This window comes from Talaromyces stipitatus, genomic scaffold (genome assembly GCF_000003125.1).
Source record: "Talaromyces stipitatus ATCC 10500 scf_1105507295517 genomic scaffold, whole genome shotgun sequence".
Taxonomy (NCBI): domain Eukaryota; kingdom Fungi; phylum Ascomycota; class Eurotiomycetes; order Eurotiales; family Trichocomaceae; genus Talaromyces; species Talaromyces stipitatus.
In genome coordinates, this window is record NW_002990121.1 from 1,445,772 (window position 1) to 1,464,251 (window position 18,480).

At 46.8% G+C, this 18,480-nt stretch overlaps 10 protein-coding genes across 16 annotated transcripts, besides 2 other annotated features; 6 read left to right on the forward strand and 4 right to left on the reverse strand.

Moving 5' to 3' along the window:
• Positions 1 to 310: 310 nt before the first annotated feature.
• On the forward strand, positions 311 to 3,028 carry TSTA_005590 (glycogen synthase kinase (Skp1), putative; the record flags this gene model as incomplete). Its single annotated transcript, XM_002488131.1, has 7 exons — positions 311 to 356; positions 433 to 605; positions 657 to 740; positions 795 to 1,143; positions 1,196 to 1,389; positions 1,446 to 1,650; positions 1,705 to 3,028. The coding sequence occupies 7 exons, from the start codon at positions 311 to 313 to the stop codon at positions 1,836 to 1,838; spliced, it is 1,185 nt and encodes a 394-aa protein (XP_002488176.1). The 3' UTR covers positions 1,839 to 3,028.
• Positions 2,672 to 2,747: a sequence feature (T-rich).
• Positions 3,029 to 3,192: 164 nt separating the features above from the next.
• Positions 3,193 to 6,368, forward strand: TSTA_005600 (snRNA cap binding complex subunit (Gcr3), putative). The gene is made up of 7 exons (XM_002488132.1): positions 3,193 to 3,322; positions 3,393 to 3,487; positions 3,552 to 3,658; positions 3,708 to 3,975; positions 4,027 to 4,961; positions 5,013 to 5,194; positions 5,242 to 6,368. The coding sequence occupies exons 1-7, from the start codon at positions 3,253 to 3,255 to the stop codon at positions 6,126 to 6,128; spliced, it is 2,544 nt and encodes an 847-aa protein (XP_002488177.1). The 5' UTR covers positions 3,193 to 3,252; the 3' UTR covers positions 6,129 to 6,368.
• Positions 6,369 to 6,378: 10 nt separating this feature from the next.
• TSTA_005610 (BET3 family protein) lies at positions 6,379 to 7,654 on the forward strand. Its single transcript, XM_002488133.1, has 4 exons — positions 6,379 to 6,727; positions 6,779 to 6,896; positions 6,981 to 7,070; positions 7,117 to 7,654. The coding sequence occupies exons 1-4, from the start codon at positions 6,474 to 6,476 to the stop codon at positions 7,246 to 7,248; spliced, it is 594 nt and encodes a 197-aa protein (XP_002488178.1). The 5' UTR covers positions 6,379 to 6,473; the 3' UTR covers positions 7,249 to 7,654.
• On the reverse strand, positions 7,242 to 9,081 carry TSTA_005620 (malate dehydrogenase, NAD-dependent). Of its 6 annotated transcripts, none has more exons than XM_002488134.1 (10): positions 9,029 to 9,081; positions 8,933 to 8,948; positions 8,851 to 8,882; positions 8,687 to 8,797; positions 8,547 to 8,634; positions 8,119 to 8,496; positions 7,982 to 8,066; positions 7,785 to 7,929; positions 7,593 to 7,729; positions 7,242 to 7,459 (listed from the first exon to the last, which is right to left on the reverse strand). In XM_002488134.1, the coding sequence occupies exons 2-10, from the start codon at positions 8,943 to 8,945 to the stop codon at positions 7,453 to 7,455; spliced, it is 996 nt and encodes a 331-aa protein (XP_002488179.1). In that variant the 5' UTR covers positions 8,946 to 8,948; positions 9,029 to 9,081; the 3' UTR covers positions 7,242 to 7,452. The 6 variants fall into 6 exon arrangements, with proteins under 6 accessions (XP_002488179.1, XP_002488180.1, XP_002488181.1 ...); XM_002488135.1 differs by having other exon boundaries at positions 7,242 to 7,463; XM_002488136.1 differs by having other exon boundaries at positions 7,560 to 7,729.
• Positions 9,082 to 9,529: 448 nt separating this feature from the next.
• Positions 9,530 to 10,764, reverse strand: TSTA_005630 (60S ribosomal protein L28). Of its 2 annotated transcripts, XM_002488140.1 has the most exons (5): positions 10,643 to 10,764; positions 10,478 to 10,572; positions 10,368 to 10,391; positions 10,174 to 10,298; positions 9,530 to 10,090 (listed from the first exon to the last, which is right to left on the reverse strand). In XM_002488140.1, the coding sequence occupies exons 1-5, from the start codon at positions 10,692 to 10,694 to the stop codon at positions 9,919 to 9,921; spliced, it is 468 nt and encodes a 155-aa protein (XP_002488185.1). In that variant the 5' UTR covers positions 10,695 to 10,764; the 3' UTR covers positions 9,530 to 9,918. The 2 variants fall into 2 exon arrangements, with proteins under 2 accessions (XP_002488185.1, XP_002488186.1); XM_002488141.1 differs by having other exon boundaries at positions 9,530 to 10,298.
• Positions 10,765 to 10,991: 227 nt separating this feature from the next.
• Positions 10,992 to 11,863, forward strand: TSTA_005640 (uncharacterized protein). Its single transcript, XM_002488142.1, has 2 exons — positions 10,992 to 11,235; positions 11,296 to 11,863. Exons 1-2 carry the CDS (start codon positions 11,184 to 11,186, stop codon positions 11,619 to 11,621), a joined length of 378 nt encoding a protein of 125 aa, XP_002488187.1. The 5' UTR covers positions 10,992 to 11,183; the 3' UTR covers positions 11,622 to 11,863.
• A 34-nt stretch (positions 11,864 to 11,897) lies between these two features.
• Positions 11,898 to 13,049, reverse strand: TSTA_005650 (splicing factor 3b subunit 4; the record flags this gene model as incomplete). The annotated part of the gene is made up of 3 exons (XM_002488143.1): positions 11,898 to 12,560; positions 12,609 to 12,984; positions 13,030 to 13,049. The coding sequence occupies 3 exons, from the start codon at positions 13,047 to 13,049 to the stop codon at positions 11,898 to 11,900; spliced, it is 1,059 nt and encodes a 352-aa protein (XP_002488188.1).
• Positions 13,050 to 13,312: 263 nt separating this feature from the next.
• TSTA_005660 (uncharacterized protein) lies at positions 13,313 to 13,702 on the forward strand (the record flags this gene model as incomplete). Its single annotated transcript, XM_002488144.1, has 3 exons — positions 13,313 to 13,339; positions 13,394 to 13,440; positions 13,519 to 13,702. 3 exons carry the CDS (start codon positions 13,313 to 13,315, stop codon positions 13,700 to 13,702), a joined length of 258 nt encoding a protein of 85 aa, XP_002488189.1.
• Positions 13,703 to 14,224: 522 nt separating this feature from the next.
• Positions 14,225 to 16,059, forward strand: TSTA_005670 (mitochondrial folate carrier protein Flx1, putative). The gene is made up of 3 exons (XM_002488145.1): positions 14,225 to 14,469; positions 14,527 to 14,790; positions 14,846 to 16,059. The coding sequence occupies exons 1-3, from the start codon at positions 14,352 to 14,354 to the stop codon at positions 15,430 to 15,432; spliced, it is 969 nt and encodes a 322-aa protein (XP_002488190.1). The 5' UTR covers positions 14,225 to 14,351; the 3' UTR covers positions 15,433 to 16,059.
• On the reverse strand, positions 14,845 to 17,775 carry TSTA_005680 (C2H2 transcription factor (Azf1), putative). Its single transcript, XM_002488146.1, has 4 exons — positions 16,516 to 17,775; positions 16,412 to 16,465; positions 16,109 to 16,282; positions 14,845 to 16,056 (listed from the first exon to the last, which is right to left on the reverse strand). Exons 1-4 carry the CDS (start codon positions 17,605 to 17,607, stop codon positions 15,556 to 15,558), a joined length of 1,821 nt encoding a protein of 606 aa, XP_002488191.1. The 5' UTR covers positions 17,608 to 17,775; the 3' UTR covers positions 14,845 to 15,555.
• Positions 16,784 to 16,810: a microsatellite.
• Positions 17,776 to 18,480: the final 705 nt, after the last annotated feature.

Here is an 18,480-nt window from a genome sequence, read left to right on the forward strand (position 1 = left end):
CTTGCTATCAGTGTAAACGAGGAGGAAGATTATTGTGCTAGAGACGACGTGCCCTTTGGTTTCTGTGTACGAAATACCAAACGACGTGCGTTTACGACAATCCAACCTGATCTACCAGAACAATTTGCTCGCTGGCCTCATTCCAGGGCAACTGCATCGGCATTGTTTCTCGTTTCGAAGCTGCCCAAGACGGACCGTTCACCCATCACTCAGCAATCTCGGCGTCACTCACTGCTAAAGTGCAGTCCTCCTTATTCTCGATAGTATCACTTATTCTGCTTTCACTGGTCATCAGTCAGATACTTCCGTGATGTCGCAAAATCGGTCCGGAGTTTTCTCGGGCCTGCGTATGGGGGGTGAGTTTAACTTTCTGCTGTTCTCGCTGTATACCCCCTGCTCAGGAGATATGATCGCTGACCCTTTTTTGAATAGAAGTCGTACGTGAAAAGGTTCAAGATGGCCTGACCGGCGAGACCAAGGAAATGCAATACACCCAGTGCAAAATCGTGGGGAATGGCTCCTTCGGCGTCGTGTTCCAGACAAAGATGTCTCCTAGTGGTGAGGATGCTGCTATCAAGCGAGTTCTGCAAGATAAGCGATTCAAGGTTGGTCTCATACAGTTTTCTTCTGCGCATCGCATTAACGCCAAAGTATAGAACCGTGAACTGCAAATTATGCGTATTGTACGCCATCCCAACATCGTTGAGTTGAAGGCTTTCTACTATTCTAATGGCGAGAGGGTGCGTTCTCATATCTATCCAGACATGATAAGTGAGGCTAATTATTGTCAACAGAAAGATGAAGTCTACCTGAACCTAGTTCTCGAATACGTTCCCGAAACGGTTTACAGGGCTTCGCGCTACTTCAACAAACTGAAAACGACCATGCCAATGCTAGAGGTCAAGCTCTACATCTACCAACTTTTCCGCTCATTGGCCTATATCCATTCGAGAGGCATCTGTCACCGAGATATCAAACCGCAGAATCTTCTGCTTGACCCAAACACGGGCATTCTCAAGCTCTGCGATTTCGGCTCCGCGAAGATCTTGGTCGAGAACGAACCGAACGTCTCTTACATCTGCTCTCGCTACTACAGAGCACCAGAATTGATTTTTGGCGCCACCAACTACACCACGAAAATCGGTAATTCGCCTTGGCTACTTAACCTCGAAATGTGTGACACTAACTTCTACAGATGTATGGTCTACTGGTTGCGTCATGGCCGAGTTGATGCTTGGACAGCCTTTGTTCCCTGGAGAATCCGGAATCGATCAATTAGTAGAGATCATCAAAGTGTTGGGTACTCCTACCAGAGAACAAATCCGAACCATGAACCCGAACTACATGGAACACAAATTCCCTCAAATCAAGCCTCATCCCTTCAACAAGGTAATACAATACACCCTTGTGCCTACTAATCGTGCGTCTAATATGGAATCTTTCAGGTCTTCCGAAGGGCACCTCACGAGGCCATTGATCTCATCTCCGCCCTCCTAGAATACACACCCACACAACGACTCCGGGCGATTGAAGCGATGTGCCATCCATTCTTCGATGAATTGCGGGATCCCAACACTCGATTGCCAGACTCTCGTCACCCCAGCAATCCACCTCGGGATTTACCAAATCTATTCGACTTCTCACACCACGGTATGTTGATCTACTGCTCTTCGAGTATAATATAAAACTAAACTAACGATATAGAACTTTCAATCGCTCCCGAGCTGAACAGCCGACTGGTCCCAGAACACGCAAAAGCTGCTCTGGAGGCTCGCGGATTGGATATTGACAACTTCACGCCCATTTCGCAAGAAGAAATGCGAGCCCATCTCGATTGATCTACTCTTTCTTTTTCCAACCTTTGTTATCATGCTGAACGAAACGAATTCGGAATCTAATTTGGGATGCTACATAATGTGATCAAAAACGAATAAAAAAAGGAATTGCGAGCTTGCTGTTTGGCACCTCAGACATGCCTCCCTTCATATCTATGCATTGGGTGGTCTTGCATATTGAAAGAAAAGTTTCCGAACATGTTACTTACGGTTTTGCAAGTCGAACGGTGTCAGGTGGGTTGACGACTGATCTCTCTGCTACAAAAAGTTTTATGGAGTTCCACCATGCGATGTAAATGGGGAAAGCAATGGAAGAGTGGCAAAGAGCAGTTGGTCTCGATGTGCGAACGAAGATGGATTCGAACAGTTAATTCTGTCGAACTCCATACTTTGTCCATCTGCAAGAGACAAAAATGATACCCCTTGTGTGTACGAGTCTTATGATGTATGGATGGGAAATCGAGGACCCTGGCTGAAATTTTCATGGCATGGACTGAATTGATGGGCATGGATGAATGAGGACAATCGGAGGTGCTTTTTTTTGTATGATTCCATCGGCATCATCTTCACAGCAACTGATAATGTTGGGGGGAGGGGGGGATTGAGCCTATGTTTCGTCAACTGCGCTGTAGTATTGTTGCAGATAGATGGAAATGGTTCTGTTGATGCCTAGTATATCTCTTCAACCTTTGTTCATTTCTTGTTCTCTTTTTTTCCGTTTTCTGGGTTTCACGTTTTTCGCACCATACACTTACTTTTGCGTTGTCGTTACACCTTGTCCTCGAAGTCCAGAACCATCTATATCTCTCTATCGTTGATGAGATTCCCCTTTTGCCTCTTTTCTTTTTCTCGCATTTTCTCTTTTCTCTTTTCTCTTTCTTTTCCGCTTTTCTTTTTGGTCCTCTTATCTCTCTGTGTGTGGTATCTCCATCCTCATTTGACTGGTCTCGAACTGTCTAAACCAAGTGACTGAATTAGAGTGACTGAACTGAAATGATGAAATAACTACTACTATTACTTCTTACCTGAATCTTTGGTCTTTATTTCTCCATCTATCATCTATTCATGTTTAGGTCTCGGTTAGACTGGTGGTCAATGTCCACATTCTTTGGAGTCTCATGTTTCGGATTTCTTTTCGTCAAGGTTAGAATAAGCTGGAACTTATTCAAGCTATACATTTATTCTTTGATACTCAGGGCGTTCTTTGAGACTTTTTTAAGCACAAAACCGCAATCAGCCGTAAACGGTCTAGCGTGCCCCGGACAAGCTCAAGTTTACCCGCGTAAAGCTTTAGCTACGTAGTTTGATTTACCTTCCGCGCCTAAAAATTCGCATCTGAATTCCCCTTTACGCAGCACTTTGCGCGATCAGCATTGTGACTAGAATAGCTAGCTGCCTCATTCATCGAGCAATTGGGATGGCTGATTACGATCGTCGGAATCATGGTCATCGCGGTGGTGGTGGTGGACGAAAGAGGAGATATAGAGGTGTGCATACCTCCTTCATGTCTCAATGAAGTCCTACGTGAGGAATCAACGACTGATTTCTGCTTGATAGATGACGATGATTTCGACCGTCGGCCTCTGAGACGTCGATATGAAGAACCCCTCGGCTCAAGAGTGAGGAGACAATTATTGTTGATTGCGGAATCGGTATGCGCTCTTTTTTAAATCGTCGTGCTTACGTCTGGATTGTGCCTAATTACTTTTTATCTAGCCCGCTCGCAGAGTGGAAGATGATGTTGTTTATATCGCCAGAATGGTCTCGGATAATACTGACGATGTCGATGTTTGCGACGCTTTTTTCGAGACTGTTATTCAGCTGTGAGTGTCTCACTTTTTCTGGTGAAAACTGGTTGTCTAATAATGGTAGAACTCTTGAACAACCGTTTAAAATACCTTTTATCGCTGCCGTGGTCCTGGTCATTAATACCTTGAAACCTGATTTTGCCGCTGAGGTGTTGAAGAAAATCTCTTCGGCCGTGCAGGATGCTGTCACCGCCGGCGTATGGCGCGACGTGAAACTGCTGGTGCGTCTATTGGGTTGTTTGCAGGGCATACTTGAAGGTGAAGGCGTATTTGTGGTATTGGATGATTTGTTTTCGAGAGCGGTCGATTTGCAGACTACGTCTTCGGAGGATGTAAGTTTCCTTATATCCAAGACTTATATGAAGTTAAGGCTGACCTTTTAGTCACTGGGTCTCGAACTTGTCAAGATTATCCTTCTTACCATTCCATACGTCATGGCATCATCGGCGACTGGATTCGAAACTCAGGCGACGGCGCTACTCGAAAAGACGGAGATTATCGCGTCTACTCCACATGCGCTCGAAGCCCTTGTGACACCATTTACGTTCGATAGTGAGATATCGGAGCCTTTGCAGAGTTTCATTGGAGTCTTGCAAACGCAGTTGCAGAATGAGGCGGCGAATCGAAACTGGGAACTCAAATGTCTCCCTCGGCCGTGGAAGTCGCTTGAGTTACCGAGAAAGAAGCAAGCAGTAGAAGGCGAAGGGGAAGAAAAACCGGAACAGTCATTGTCGCTTGAGAACGCAGAAAAACACGCTCTGCCTGCGGTGGATGTACCGAACCCTGTGAAGAACGGGCCGAATGCTATATACCCCGAAGTTTATTTCTCGGTGTACTTGGAGCAAGAAATTGAGACGGTGCCAGGATCGGGTGAAATCACCTCTACCTTATTACGAGATACGCTGGTTGATACGATCAATATTCTGGATTTCAACCGTATGGCGGTTGCCAAGTTCCTCATCGACGTGGATTGTTACTTCTCACCCGAAATTTTCGTGAAACGAGCAACACCCTTTGACAGACTTCGCGAATTCCCCTCAGATCGACCAACATGGAAACCGGAAGATGTTGCTGTCGACGCTGTATTCTCGCAGCTCTTCCAGTTGCCGGCACCTGAACACAAGCTCGTTTATTATCATTCTGTGCTGACGGAGTGCTGCAAGGTTGCGCCGGCTGCGATTGCGCCTAGTCTTGGTCGTGCCATTCGGTTTTTGTATCGGAATCTGGAACGATTTGACGTTGATCTGGTGTCGAGGTTCTTGGATTGGTTCTCGCATCATTTGAGTAATTTCGGATTTACTTGGAAGTGGACTGAGTGGTGGGTTTATTCGATGCATCTTATGAAAGAGGGATTAACTGACTGTCACAGGATTGATGACTTGCAACTTCCCGAGATCCACCCCAAGATGGCATTTATCACTGGTGCGTTGGATAAGGAGATTCGCTTGAGTTTTGCTCAGCGTATCAAGGGGACGCTCCCTGAACCGTATCAACCTTTAATTGCCGAAGGCAAGGAGAAGGATACTCCGGATTTCAAATATACTCTAGAGAGTAAGTTATCTCTGACGTTCGAAGAAAGAGAAGTGCTAATGATATAGCCACACCGTATTGCAAACAAGGATCGGAATTGATGCAACTCATCCGCAAGAAAGCCGCCGACGAAGAGATCGAGCCAGTCATAGCAGAGATTGAGACTCAAGCCAAAGACCACGGTGTCGAGGATCCGATGGTCCCATCCACCGACGCATTCGTCACATCTATATGCTACGTTGGATCCAAATCACTATCTCACGTTCTATCGTGCATCGAGAGAAACAAAGAACGATTGCTAGCCATCGGTCCTCGCTCTGCACCGGCTCGACGACAAATCATCACCTCCGTCATGGAGTACTGGGTTGATCAGCCGGGTATTGCAATCAACATCATCGACAAGCTACTAAACTACACGATCCTCACTCCACTTTCTGTGATTGAATGGGCATTACTTGACCACATTGACGCGGGTAAAATACTTGCAAAAGCTCACATCTACGAAATGCTTTCCGCGACAGTGGGCAAAGTGACGAACCGTATCCGCCAAATCGTCGCCGCCAGAACTCAACTGGGTCTCTACGAACCACAGTTAAGCGTCCTAGATGAAACACTCAATCGCGAAAAGGCCGATATGCAAACCCTCTTCACTCTAATCGAAGACTCGATCACGCCCGTAGCCGCGGGAAGTAATGATGAACTCATGGAAAGAAGTGAAGATGACCCGAGCACCCGCGACGAGAACGAAATCATTCGCCGTTGGGCTGTGCGTTGGAGACGCGTGTTTCAGCGCAAGGCGGCTGTTGAGGCTGCTTTTGTAGCTGATGCGATGTTGAATGCGACGCCGTTGGGGACTATGCCTCCTACACCTCCTCCTGTTGAGGATGCAGCGGAGGAAATGGTTATGGAGCAGTCGGAAGCGAATGGGGATATGGATATTGCGGACATTTCGTGATTTTACTTTCTTGTACTGTACTGTCCTGGTAGTTGTGTGATTGTTGTTACTGTATACTGTAATTTATCAATGGTTTACAAACACAGATTAAATTAGGGTAAGCTAGATATCGGACCCGCATCTGGCTAAGCTAGAACATCAACATCCTAACCTCCGCGGTCAAACACAACTGTACATATTCACTCATAGATCAATCGAATCGAACCTGATAGAGCTTACAACAATAACTCTACATCACGCGCAAAACCAGTCTACACAACTCAATTGAATTCACACAACCAACGTTCCCCCTCTGATGCTCTTAACCGCTCATTCACCTCCAAGACTCCGAATAAACACAAAACAATGTCCCTCGACTCCCAAAACCCCTTCAACACCTCCGACCCTCACGCCCGCTTCGTCAACACCTCCAGTCTCGACCTCCTCCTAATCGAAATCGTCCCCATGGCCGAACGAATAACCCACGACCTCCTCCTCCCTTCACCCTCGACCGACGGCACAACAACAATCACAAAAATAGAAGATGACGAATTACGAGAAGCTACATTCTATCGTCTTGAGATGCTGGGGTATAGAGTTGGACAGGGTCTTGCGGAGCGGTATATCCCTTCCCTAGTACATCTGTGTGATAGGTGAGCTGATGAGGATAGATTCTCGCGCGATCGACCCCGGTTCACGGACAATCTGGACGTGATAAAATTCATATGCAAGGATTTATGGACAATTCTGTTTAGGAAACAGGTTGATAATCTCAAGACCAATCATAGGGTATATCTATCTTTCTACTAAAGGGAGAGGAAGGGGGGGGGGGAGGCGCGGGGGAACATATGGTTGTGCTGATACGGTCAATAGGGTGTTTATGTCCTCTCGGATAATGCGTTTCGACCCTTGACGAGAATGAGTATGGCGGTTAGAAGTGAGGCTGTTGCTCGCGCGGAGGCTGTGTGTATCCCTTTCCCTGATTTGTGGCATAGACTAATATTTGAAGTTTCTGTGGTTTCCATGTGGTCTTATTAGGGGTTGTTTGGCGAGTTTGGGGATTGATGCTACGGTGCAAGCCGAGACGTCGGAACTACCTGGGGCTACTTTTCAGATTAAGAGTAATCAGACAAAGACGTGAACTATGCTCTATGTCCATGCTTAAATCAGAGTACAGTCTACGTACGTGCAAACGGTCTACTTGGAAGAAGATCATTCAAACTGGCAATTTATTGATACGCCAGAACCGGCTATCGAATTCTCGTGTCTAACTGTAAGACAGCGAGTCACCGGCTTTGCTTCATAATATTGGGAGTCATATATCTCCATCACGTCATATCATGTATCACAATCTATCTTTCATGACAAACAAGTTAGCAATGTCCTTAAATTGCATTGGAAGCCAGCTCGTTAAACAATTTGTTGCGAAACAAGGATGTTCAATAGACTGACTTGCTACTAGTCATGGGTGGCACTGGAGTTTACTTTGGTGGGGTGTTCTTGACGAAGTCAATGCCCTTTTCAATATTGGTCTTGAGACCCTTGACGGCAACTTCGAGCAATTTCTTCTCAGTCTCGGTGGTGTTTTCGAGGACGTTGACGGCGTTGGCTACACCTTCGGGCTGTAAACAGTTAGCAATATGCCCCCCAAAAGATGTCAGCGACTTGAGTATATACCCCGAGTTCAATAGGCACGGAGAAGAACTCCACGCCGGTGGTCTTGGAGATGGCTTCACCGCCTGGCACACCAGGGAGGTAGACAAAGGAGGGCTCGACGATACCCTTGGTACCCTTAACAGCCTTGATCACGCTCTCGGCGAATCTAATCAAAAATTTCAGTCTTTTGATTCTTAAAGAGTAATAGTTCTACGTACCTGAAACCAGCATAGGCCATGGAAAGGGTGGCTGAGCCAGCACCGTCCTTGGCCTTGACAACCTCGTCACCACCGAATTGGACTCCTGCAGGAAGTTAGAATATTTGTCTTGACGACCGCACAATCAGGTAACGCACTGTTCACGAGAGCATCGTATTTGTCGGCAGGGATCTCGAAAGCAGGCTTGGCTTGGCTGAAGAGTGGCACAATGGTGTCACCGGAGTGCCCACCAACAACAGGGATGGTGGTCTGGGAGGGATCCTTCTGGCCACTGTACTCCTGGACGAAGGTCTCAGCACGGACAACATCCAATGTGGTAACACCGAAGAGACGCTTGGGGTCGAATACGCCGGCAGCCTTGAGGACCTCGGCGGCGATGGGGACGGTAGAGTTGACGGGGTTGGAAATGATGAGCACGAAAGCCTTGGGGCTGAACTCTGCAATGCCCTTAACCAAAGTCTGGACGATACCAGCGTTGACCTTGAAAAGGTCGTCACGGGTCATTCCCGGCTTGCCTGGTCGGAATTAGAATCGTTTCGGAGCGGCCTTGGCTGAGGTTACTCACGAGGAATACCGGCAGGGATGACAACAATGTCAGCACCGGTGAGGGCCTTCTTCAAGCCATCGTCTGCAGGGAGGTAGCCGGTGATTTTCTATATACATGAGCTGTGTTCGACGTTTGGTACTTCGGTCGGGTGTACGCACAGCAGGGCTGGAGATGTGAGAAAGGTCGGCTGCAACACCAGGGGTGTTGACGACATCGTAGAGGGAAAGCTCATCAATGAGGGGGCTAGCTTTGAGCAGGAGTGAGAGAGGCTGTACGTTGGTTAGTATGCCACTCTCATGTTAACAGATTGCTATTAACGTACCTGGCCGATACCACCAGAGGCACCGAGAACGACTGCGTAGATCAGTTTCTGTTGATAATGCGATGGACGGTTCAAGTCATACCTGCTTTAACCATGATCTGTACAGCCAAGAGCAAAGTTAGCTTCTTGAACTAATGTAAACAGTCCAAATGCGGGGTCAGGAATAAGAGTTACTAACGGTCTGTATGCTGTGAACTCGCGATGAGATGGAAGAAACAGATCAATTGAGTGGAGAGAGTCAATGAAGAAGAGAGAGATGATGATGGTGATGAAGACGAAGCAGAGAACAGGAGTATTCGAGGGCCAAGTCAACAAGAAGAAAGTCGCGAAATGCTGGGGGAAGTGGGGGGCTTTATAAGAGGGGCTGATCCGGCGGGCAGGCGCGGTGCATGTGAGAGATTATTCGTTCACCGGAAGGAGAGAGAGTTATGCCTCAGGCTGGCAGTGTCGAGTATCCCGACAACAACCCCCGAGTATAATGACATTCAGTCTCTCTCTCGGAAGACCTCGCGATGTTGTCATTCGTTCTTGATCGCTCCTCAATCCGAATATCGGGAAAAGGCGGGCCCAAGGATAAAGAGTTCGGCATATGCTCCTGTTGCCGAGGGAGTTATTACGAGTATCAATTGTTTGATCAGGATTGTGGATAGAAACTACTAAAGGAACGCGAATCGCTTGCAGTCGATCTTAGACAAGTCCACATTCGAGAGACACAATCTGATCTTATTGGCGTTTGCATTCCTGTTGACTACCCAAACAGAATCGCAGCGGAGAAATGGAATAGTCTCCTAGACACATAAAACGAGAGACTGCCGGTATTTCCTGTCAATTGCGCTCGATCTAACCTCGCTTTTGACGATATCGGGTAGAATTGACACCTCTGAGAGAATAATTGAGTGGTATCTGCCATCACTGACTTGGTCAAGGTGTCTTATTTCTTTTATTATATCAAACAATACACACACGTGACTCAAAAGTCCATGGAAAAACCTGGCGCCATAAAAATATCCAGTTTCACCATCTCCCCCTCTCTTCGCCTTTTCATATGATGCATCGAAGGAAATCCGCTTACTCCTGAGCAGCGGCCTGCTTAGCCTTGGTACCACGGAGCTTGGGGGCAGGAGCATCCTTCTTGGGTTGTTGAGAACGACGGATAGCGCTGACACGAGCGACAGCGACTTCCCTCAAGTCCGCACGGTATCCATTCTTGGCGGTGTTGCTGGCGACGCTCTTGTAGATCCTGTTCACGTGAAGCCTGGTAAGCAAATGTAGCTGAAAGAAAACTGAATGTCCTCGAGTTCAGAAAGCACTAGAGGCACGTACTTGCGGCTGGAGGTGTTGGGTCCGTATGTGAGAGTGCGGATGTTCTTAGCAGGGTTCTGGGTGTTGCTAGCGTTCTTAGCAATGAGAACGACACCACCGTTCTCAGAGGACTGCAAGCCGAGGGCCTAATTCCTATCATGTCAATCGCATGTCCCCATCCATATCTTCCATATCGCAATATCTGTCCGGCGTACCTTGTCGTTGGCGTATCCAGCATACTAGTAAATGATGTCAGCCTTTCGCATCCTCCAATTGCAGATATTCGAGTATATTCAGAAAAAGAAAAAGAAAGAGAAAAGATTACCTTGCGGGAGTGAATGTTGACGGGGTTCAAAGGATCGCGGGAGAATCGCACACCTCCAGCATTGTTGCGCTGCACGAGGAAGGCATTCTGGTTGCCTGCATCCGGTAAAATAAATGTTCAGTATCTAGTTTTCCTTCGCATCCATTCAATTCGTGTCCAACATACGGGTGATTTGCCAGACGAGGTCGGCGGAGACGTTTGACCTTTCAGCAGCCATTTTTGTACAGTCTGGGATTTTTCTTGGGGGAATAATCGATCAAAGATTGTGTAAATATCTCGATACCTCCAGAATCAAACATTCAACTCGAATCGGGAAGCTGTGTGTCTCCCACTCGCTAACGGGGCTCGATCGGGAATAGCGGCTGACATAAGCAGCCTTTACCTCATTTCGATTTCCGAAAATGGGATAGTCAAGAAAGACTTGGCATCAGGTGAACCTTTCTGCCTCGTTTCTCAGGCAGAAACTAGGCGGCAGCGGATTCGCCGGAATTCGCTGTGACAGTAAGACAGAACCGCATCCTTCAAGAGCAGCGACATTTCATGCTGTCTGTCTTCATCACGAGACACACAAAGACGCGCTCATCGCGAAGAGATGTGGTGACATTCTCGGTGTCGTTTAAAGCTCAGCGACATTCCTCGATCTATACTTTCATCAAAACCATCCATCAACTGCTCAAGCTCAGCGACTACATTCATTTATCTAATCATGGCTTATCTCCTCTACAGCCTCACGTTCATGGTCCTTGTCGTCGGTACAGGTGAGATTCACTCTACGTCTGAAACAGAAATTCCTGCGCATAGCTAATAGATTCCTACAGCTCTCTATCTAACCAGATCACGATGGCTCCCACTCATTGAGGACCATGTGCCCGACTATGTATACGACCGACTACCCACAACCTTCAGCGGAGACATCGAAGCTGGCTTCACATCCTCCGAATTTGATCTCACGAATAACGTTCTCGAGGGCGATTCCAGATCCGGTCTCGATAATAAGGCAAAGCGAGAAATACGCAGAATCATGAAGAGACGAGGTGTGGACTTTGACGAGGCGCGTCGACTGTATACTGAGCAACGCTTTGCGAAGAATAATATCGGACCGGATGGGCGACCGAAGGATCCCAAATTCGTCTCTTTCTCATAACACTTTCCTTGCGCTGTGACGCTCTTTCTCCAACACATAATACCATCTTTTAGCTTTTCCTTGTCCCGACTATATTCATGACATAGCACACACTTGCGATCAGAGTTTCTGTATCACCAGTGTGGTTTTTCCTTTTGAATATCCCATCTTTCATTCACTGTGGCGCCGTGTTCGTTTCATTTGGTTTGAGCGATTTGAGTATCAATGCAGCATGCCTCCGAATATTAAATTCCTTTCCAAGCACAATTGGACAATACTCTATATTATAATTCCTTCTCAACGAGCCCTAGCATATCCAGGTGGTTGAAATCCTGGAGGAAATGGTGGCGGGGTTCCTTGCGCACCAGGCATCGAACCACCAAATCCAGCCGGGGGAGCAAACCCAGCTGGAGGTTGCGGCGGGAAGCCAGGTTGTTGAGGCGCATTGTTGAAGCCTGGTGGAACAAATCCCGGTGGAGGAGGACCACCGAATCCTGCTTGAGACGGAGGTGGCCGCGCTGGTAGACCCGGATGAGGTGCCGATAGTGGTTGTGCGGGAGGACCAGGTCTAGGTGGTTGTTGAGAGGCTTGCATAGGAATAGGACCTCTACCTGCGGCAAAGTCTGGTGGTCCACCAGGGGCAATATGACGTGCTCCGTCTGCAGCCACCGGGTTACCAGGCATCATTCCAGGCGTTGGTGCCTGTCCCATCAATTGCGGAGGTAGTGGTTGGGTTTGTGGCTGAACATTGTGTTTGCGAGCCTGAGCAGCAAGCATTCGCTCTGCTTGATCACCATGTCTTTCACCTTTTCCATCTTTCTTGTAGGCATACTGAACCGATACTTCCTTGTTCATTAGATATTGTCCGTGCATATTTGCTATAGCAGCGTCGGAAGCATCAAAGTCGGCAAATGATACGAAACCATAACCTTTGGATAAGTTGGCATCGTCTCTTGCAATCTATTAAAATTAGCCACATCCAGAAATTAGGGTTCTGTGATAACATACCTTTGGCATAGAGAGCAAAGTCCCGAATCTGCTAAAAGTATCGTAGAGTACCTGCTCCGTGACCATCGGGTCAAGGTTTCCAACGAAAAGCTCAGCACCAACTTCGACTGTCTTCTGTTTATCTGCAGATGCTTTATTGACACGAATTGGCTTTCCGTAAAGACGGACCTGATTCATAATTCTTGCAGCGTACTCGGCATCCTCTTCGCTAATGAATTCGACGAAACCGTAGCCCTGGTGTGTCTGCGTAACTCGATCTTTGGGCAGATGAACATTCACGATACGTCCGGCTTGAAGCATCAGCTCCCATACGAGGCTGTCGGTTACTCGTTCGTCAAGGTTGCCAATGTAGACAGTGGCCTCTTTGTCCTGCTCCCTGCGTGTTGTTAGCAGTGTCCACCCATATGACAAGAAAACATACCAGTGCCTTGCGCCCGACATGGCGCGCTGTAATATATGTATTTAAAGCGAACAATCCCTAGATCCGCAGGTTTAAACACTCTGAGTTGAAAATTTCAGTGTAGTCCTGACGTTGTTGAGGACGGAAGGCAGAGGCTAAACTTGGTTGAGCTAAAAAATTGTTAGCTTTCCGCCATTTCGGAGCCAACGTCAACTCTTTCAACTGACCTCTTAGCCAGCAACGAAATCACATCTCTTCTGTCAACCAGGTTTATCTATAAATTGCGACGGACAATTCATTCAATATGGTTCAGTTCTCAGAGGAAACCAAGGTTAGTTGGATTGTCGCAACAAGTGCCAACGAGTTACTAACTAATCCTCTACAGGAGCGCATCTCCAAGGTCATTGAAGTTTCCAGAATCGCCGTTCACTAGTGAGTCAAGCCCTCGACAGCTTCATTATCCGGTATATCTCAGGCGAATCTTGCGTCTAACAAAGGATGCTTCTTAAGTGGCTATCTTCCTTTCATAGTCTATCTCGGTGAGCAATCCAACGATTCTACCATACCCTGGTATATCATCAACCCGATGGCTAACTCTTCGCCAGGCTACACATACAGCGAACCCAAGCCCACACTTTTCAAGTACTTCCCCTCGGCGGCCGATCCTACATTTGCGTCTACATGCACTAACTGATCACGAACAGGCTTTTCTCCCCTCTAGCTTAAACATACAATACAACATACGAAACAATAATGTGCTCGCCAACGCATACGAACCGATTGTTGAGAGGACGTTGATATACAGGATTTTGAGTGCATTGGTCATTGGTCATTGGGTGTTCTTTCTCTTCTTATTTCAATGTCTTAACACGCCGTCAATATGCCTGCTGTTATAATGTGTGGAGCGGTAAGGAAGGAATATGAGGAGAAGGGTCTCTCCAGTATTCTGGACTAGTTGCTCTTTGTACAATATATCTGAATTTGATTATAATTGTTATGCGGAAGGGAATGTTGCTATTCTGAAGCTACGTACAATCCGGGTCCTTTTTTTCTGGCAGACAGTTATTAGAACGATAAAGATACCATAGCCTAATCAATGCCATACGTATGTAAGATTCTTATTCCTTGAAAACGCAGTCCGGTGCTGATGTATAGTACTCGGTATCATAGCCGGCCGGGCCGATAAACTTAAGTGCGGCGTGCCGTCATCGAAATATTTTGAGATTATCAATCATGATCAATACTCAACTCACAACAACCCACTGTTCAGCAACTACTACACACGCTTCAATGAGAGAATACCATAATTGATATTCTCGCCAAATCCTCGCGATAACAAGTCAATGAGCCAAAGAAATGGATCATCCACATCCATCATCGAAACGGTAGCCGGACTCACGGCCGGAGTCGTCTCAACACTGACTCTGCATCCGTTAGATCTAATAAAGACTCGTCTACAAAGTACGTCTTAACCCTCCCTCTCATAGTGTAGATATATATTCTAACGAGATGAAACAGTTGATCGCATCTCTCGCACCCGCGTCGGCAGCTCTCTACGCATATTCAACGAAATATACAAGAGAGAAGGTGGACTTCGAGCTCTGTATCGCGGACTAACGCCCAACATAATCGGCAATTCGGCGAGTTGGAGTCTTTATTTTTTGTTTTATGGGAATATCAAGGATGTTCTTGCTCAAGCTCGAGTTAAGCGTGTCGATGACAGCGACGGCAAGGGACAGAAATTAAGTGCTTCAGAGTACTTTTTGGCTTCGGGGGCTGCTGGTGCGTATCCGCAAGACTTTAAAGACCCAAAACAATCTAATAATGTGAATGAAAGGCCTCCTAACTTCAATCCTCACAAATCCAATCTGGGTAATAAAAACCCGTATGCTCTCCACCGGCTCCAAAGCTCCCGGTGCATACCCATCTTTCATAGCAGGCGCAACCCAAATCTTGCGCACAGAAGGTATCCGGGGATTCTATCGAGGACTTGTCCCCGCTCTTTTCGGGGTGAGTCACGGCGCGTTTCAGTTTATGGCTTATGAGAAATTGAAGAGTTATCGACTTCGAAGTACTACTGCAGGAGAAAATCAAAAAGGGGAATTTTCGAATATAGAACTCCTTCTTATATCGGGTTTATCAAAGACTTTTGCGGGATGTATTACCTACCCGTATCAGGTACTACGTACCCGATTACAGTTACAGGCATATAATGCAGATGCTGCAGATGCTGCTGCACGCAGCACAATGACTAGCAGCACTTATTATCGCGGTGTATGGGATGCGACGAAGCAGATTTGGGCTCAAGAAGGTCTTTCCGGATTCTATAAAGGGTTAGGACCGAGTCTGGTACGTGTCTTGCCTAGTACGTGGGTTGTGTTTTTGGTTTATGAGAATACCAAGGCGGCGATGTACAAGTATTGATCATTTGTACTACTACTAGTTTTGCTATTTGGAGGTCTGAATGTACGATATGATGTATATAGCACATGAGCATTTCCAGTGGATGTTAGTTCATCCTAGTAAAGTACATATCGATACAACATCTCATCGATCACTCTTGGAATACATCGACAAGGGCTCTCGATGGTGCACAGCATGCCCTAAAAGACTTGCATGCCCCCCATGGTGCGCAGAAGGCATAGCATGATGCATATACCGTTGTTGCTGCTCATGCAACTCATCGTCTTCCCCATCTTCTGCACTGTAATAATCACTTGAACCAGCATCACTGCCACTAGCCGGTAGATGTTGATGATTGCCGTTGCCGTTCCTGTTGGTAGTAGTCGATCGAGCGCTACGACTATTGTTTTTGCCATTGCCATTGCCATTTCCATTGCTGGTGTGTGCACCGTTTTTCGCTTTCGTGCAAGCTATCTTCCGATCTTTACCTCGGCCTTTGATACCCTTGTTGCTATTCTTGTACAAACTGGCAAAATAGGTCCACAGTTCTCGATCAGCCGGCGTCATGATTTCAGGATTCGACATATTCGCAAATCGAGTGGTTAAATCACGTAAAGTTGTAGCATGGAATTTATTCTGATGCGACTTTTGCCCTCTATTAGCCCCTGATACGAAATAGACAACAGGGAGAGGTTACCTTCAAATTCCCAAGCTGCGTAAACTGTTTCCAACAACCATCCAACTGACATGTATACGGCTTCGCCTTGGCGTGCGTAAACATATGTGCCCTCACATTCCCCTTTTGCGCAAATGCCTTGCCGCATTCTTCGCATGTAAATGGTCTCTCGCCCGTATGTCGTCGTTCGTGGGTCTGTAAACGCACCACGCAAAAGATTTCTGTTCAATACACGTTCTTCATCTTCAAGAATAGAATAATTATAAGACAAAAAATTTGTCGAATAGAATCTTTAAAAGAAAAAAATAAAAAATAACAACATACCCGAAGATTTCCAAGTTGCGAGAATCGTTGTCCGCATGATGGTTCGCTGCATTTCTGGATCTGACATCAGCCATTGCTAGTCTTCGGTTTGGAGATATACTTACGAATGGTTTTATCCCCGTATGAGCTCTTAGATGAATGTCCAGATGAGTCTTTTGCGTAAACAGTTTTCCACACCCCGGAAACGTGCATGGATGTTTCCGTTTATGTTTCGTACTTCCATCCGAGCTATCGCTCACTAATCGACCCCCGGATTGACTCTGCTGTTGTTGCGTTAACGTGTTTGCATTCGGTGTGTTTTCGTATGAAGGATAATTCGTAATTCCGAGTTGGTATGCGGATGAGAAATGTGGTTGCTGGTTTGTGGAGAATTGATGATGGTGATGATGGTGATGATGAGGTGGTGGTGTACCTGCTGATGTTACAGATGAAGGGGTAGGTGTGGATGTAGAGCTGCTGGAATTATGGACAGAATGATGAGACTGGATAGTCTTCATCAAGATGTCGACTTCTGTCGAGAAATTAATGTCCTTTGCGCTAGTCGAGGGTTCGTTTCCTCTATGCGGAATAGTGACGACGGTGGTATTTGAAGATGGGGAAACAGGTGTGAGTATATTCCCACTGCCGGAAGCTGTGGTAGTGGTGATAGGTGGCGCAATGGCGGGAGATGTGCCGGCACGATAGTCGTCGATAACCCGTGGTTGCTGCTGTTGGGCAGTCTGTGGTGTCAGCCTGGCAGATTGAACATGAGGCATCCGCCTCGAAACCGGATGAACATCTGGGGAAGGCGAATGAATAGGCGTGTGTTCTGTAGACAGACGTCCTGCTGTTGCAGCTTGTTGAGGATGATGAAAAGGAAGACTCCGCGCCTGAGGATGTGCTTGAGCAGCCGCAGTGGCATGCAGCTGAGAATGAAGAGGTTGAACATGCGCATGAGTATGAGTCTGAGGAGGCGGTCCTGAAGATGGATGATTGAATAGATGTGGCTGATGATACGAGTTATGATACCCATTCATAACGTGTCCGGACACCTCATATGGTGGTGAAGGTATGTGAGAGGCATATGCGACTGGAGCAGCATTCTGGTAGTATGGGAGTGTACTCTCGACGTGAGAATCCATGAACCGAGGTGGCTCCAAGACCCTTAGTTCGTTGTTGGAAAACCTATATGACATTGGAACCGTTGCATCCATCATGGCTGCAGCCGATGGACAACCAGACGACGTCGACGTTCGGTTTCGAATCGAAACACCTGCTATCAACAAGAACAAAGTCTTTGAGTAATGCTGGAAAAAACAGCAGTAGAATGTATGCAGGTATCCTGGTTATTATTTCAGACCGGAGATGGCAAAGTCCGAGTTTCTTGTGTCTTGTGACGGGGGTTGTAACACTGGTATTCAGCCACGGGCAGTTTATAACGTCTGTTGCTGTAACTGTAGCTGTAGGTGTAATGATAAGCACGCTGGACGCCTAGGTTGTTACTTTAGAAGAACCGACACGCAACGTCAATCGAAAACAGATAAACAGGAACAACCAAAGGCGAGATGCATACTACAGGATGACACTAGATAGAATCCGAAAGATAAAAGAAAAACAATGCCGAAAAACGAAAGTGAAGATCCACACGCCAAGTATGAAGATACAAGGATGAGTTAAGAATTAGGTCTGCAATGACGGTGAACGGAGATGAAGAACTAGATATACAAAACCCGACTGTCTAGACCTCTAGCTCTCAGTCCGACTGTAATTGTATCAAAAGAAGTGGAGACCTTGCACTTGAATTTGGGGGTCACTGGGCAGAGACACAACAGTTCGTCGTTGGAGTAAACGTAATTTATGAATAGGGTTGACTGCTTGTCGTCTGCCTGTATCAATTAGCCAATCTTGCAGCCTTTTGTCAGACAGTCAGACAGTCAGTCTAGGCTTGAAACTTTTTTCCCTTTCGTTTCTTTTTTGCTCCCCAATTCCAAAACTAAGGATAATGATCACCGGCTCCAGGTCCCGAGAAGATGGGAGTGGGAAAGTGGCTCTCTTTCCACTTTTTCTTTTCTTTTTCCTGTCTTAAAATT

Excerpts from the sequence above, each read along its gene's own strand:
- TSTA_005600 (XM_002488132.1), top strand. The coding sequence starts at position 3,253 with ATGGCTGATTACGATCGTCGGAATCATGGTCATCGCGGTGGTGGTGGT. Across the intron at positions 3,976-4,026 it reads AGACTACGTCTTCGGAGGAT|TCACTGGGTCTCGAACTTGT; the intron begins GTAAGTTTCCTT and ends CTGACCTTTTAG. Across the intron at positions 5,195-5,241 it reads TTTCAAATATACTCTAGAGA|CCACACCGTATTGCAAACAA; the intron begins GTAAGTTATCTC and ends CTAATGATATAG.
- TSTA_005610 (XM_002488133.1), top strand. The coding sequence starts at position 6,474 with ATGTCCCTCGACTCCCAAAACCCCTTCAACACCTCCGACCCTCACGCC. Across the intron at positions 6,897-6,980 it reads ATCTCAAGACCAATCATAGG|GGTGTTTATGTCCTCTCGGA; the intron begins GTATATCTATCT and ends TACGGTCAATAG. Across the intron at positions 7,071-7,116 it reads CTGTTGCTCGCGCGGAGGCT|TTTCTGTGGTTTCCATGTGG; the intron begins GTGTGTATCCCT and ends TAATATTTGAAG.
- TSTA_005620 (XM_002488134.1), bottom strand. Across the intron at positions 8,798-8,850 it reads CCTCTGGTGGTATCGGCCAG|CCTCTCTCACTCCTGCTCAA; the intron begins GTACGTTAATAG and ends ACCAACGTACAG. Across the intron at positions 8,635-8,686 it reads CTCACATCTCCAGCCCTGCT|AAAATCACCGGCTACCTCCC; the intron begins GTGCGTACACCC and ends TCATGTATATAG.
- TSTA_005630 (XM_002488140.1), bottom strand. The coding sequence starts at position 10,694 with ATGGCTGCTGAAAGGTCAAACGTCTCCGCCGACCTCGTCTGGCAAATC. Across the intron at positions 10,299-10,367 it reads CTGGATACGCCAACGACAAG|GCCCTCGGCTTGCAGTCCTC; the intron begins GTACGCCGGACA and ends GATAGGAATTAG. Across the intron at positions 10,091-10,173 it reads CCCAACACCTCCAGCCGCAA|GATCTACAAGAGCGTCGCCA; the intron begins GTACGTGCCTCT and ends TCACGTGAACAG.
- TSTA_005640 (XM_002488142.1), top strand. The coding sequence starts at position 11,184 with ATGGCTTATCTCCTCTACAGCCTCACGTTCATGGTCCTTGTCGTCGGT. Across the intron at positions 11,236-11,295 it reads GGTCCTTGTCGTCGGTACAG|CTCTCTATCTAACCAGATCA; the intron begins GTGAGATTCACT and ends AGATTCCTACAG.
- TSTA_005670 (XM_002488145.1), top strand. The coding sequence starts at position 14,352 with ATGAGCCAAAGAAATGGATCATCCACATCCATCATCGAAACGGTAGCC. Across the intron at positions 14,470-14,526 it reads AATAAAGACTCGTCTACAAA|TTGATCGCATCTCTCGCACC; the intron begins GTACGTCTTAAC and ends GAGATGAAACAG. Across the intron at positions 14,791-14,845 it reads TTTGGCTTCGGGGGCTGCTG|GCCTCCTAACTTCAATCCTC; the intron begins GTGCGTATCCGC and ends TGTGAATGAAAG.
- TSTA_005680 (XM_002488146.1), bottom strand. The coding sequence starts at position 17,607 with ATGATGGATGCAACGGTTCCAATGTCATATAGGTTTTCCAACAACGAA. Across the intron at positions 16,466-16,515 it reads ATACGGGGATAAAACCATTC|AAATGCAGCGAACCATCATG; the intron begins GTAAGTATATCT and ends TGTCAGATCCAG. Across the intron at positions 16,057-16,108 it reads CGCAGCTTGGGAATTTGAAG|TCGCATCAGAATAAATTCCA; the intron begins GTAACCTCTCCC and ends AGAGGGCAAAAG.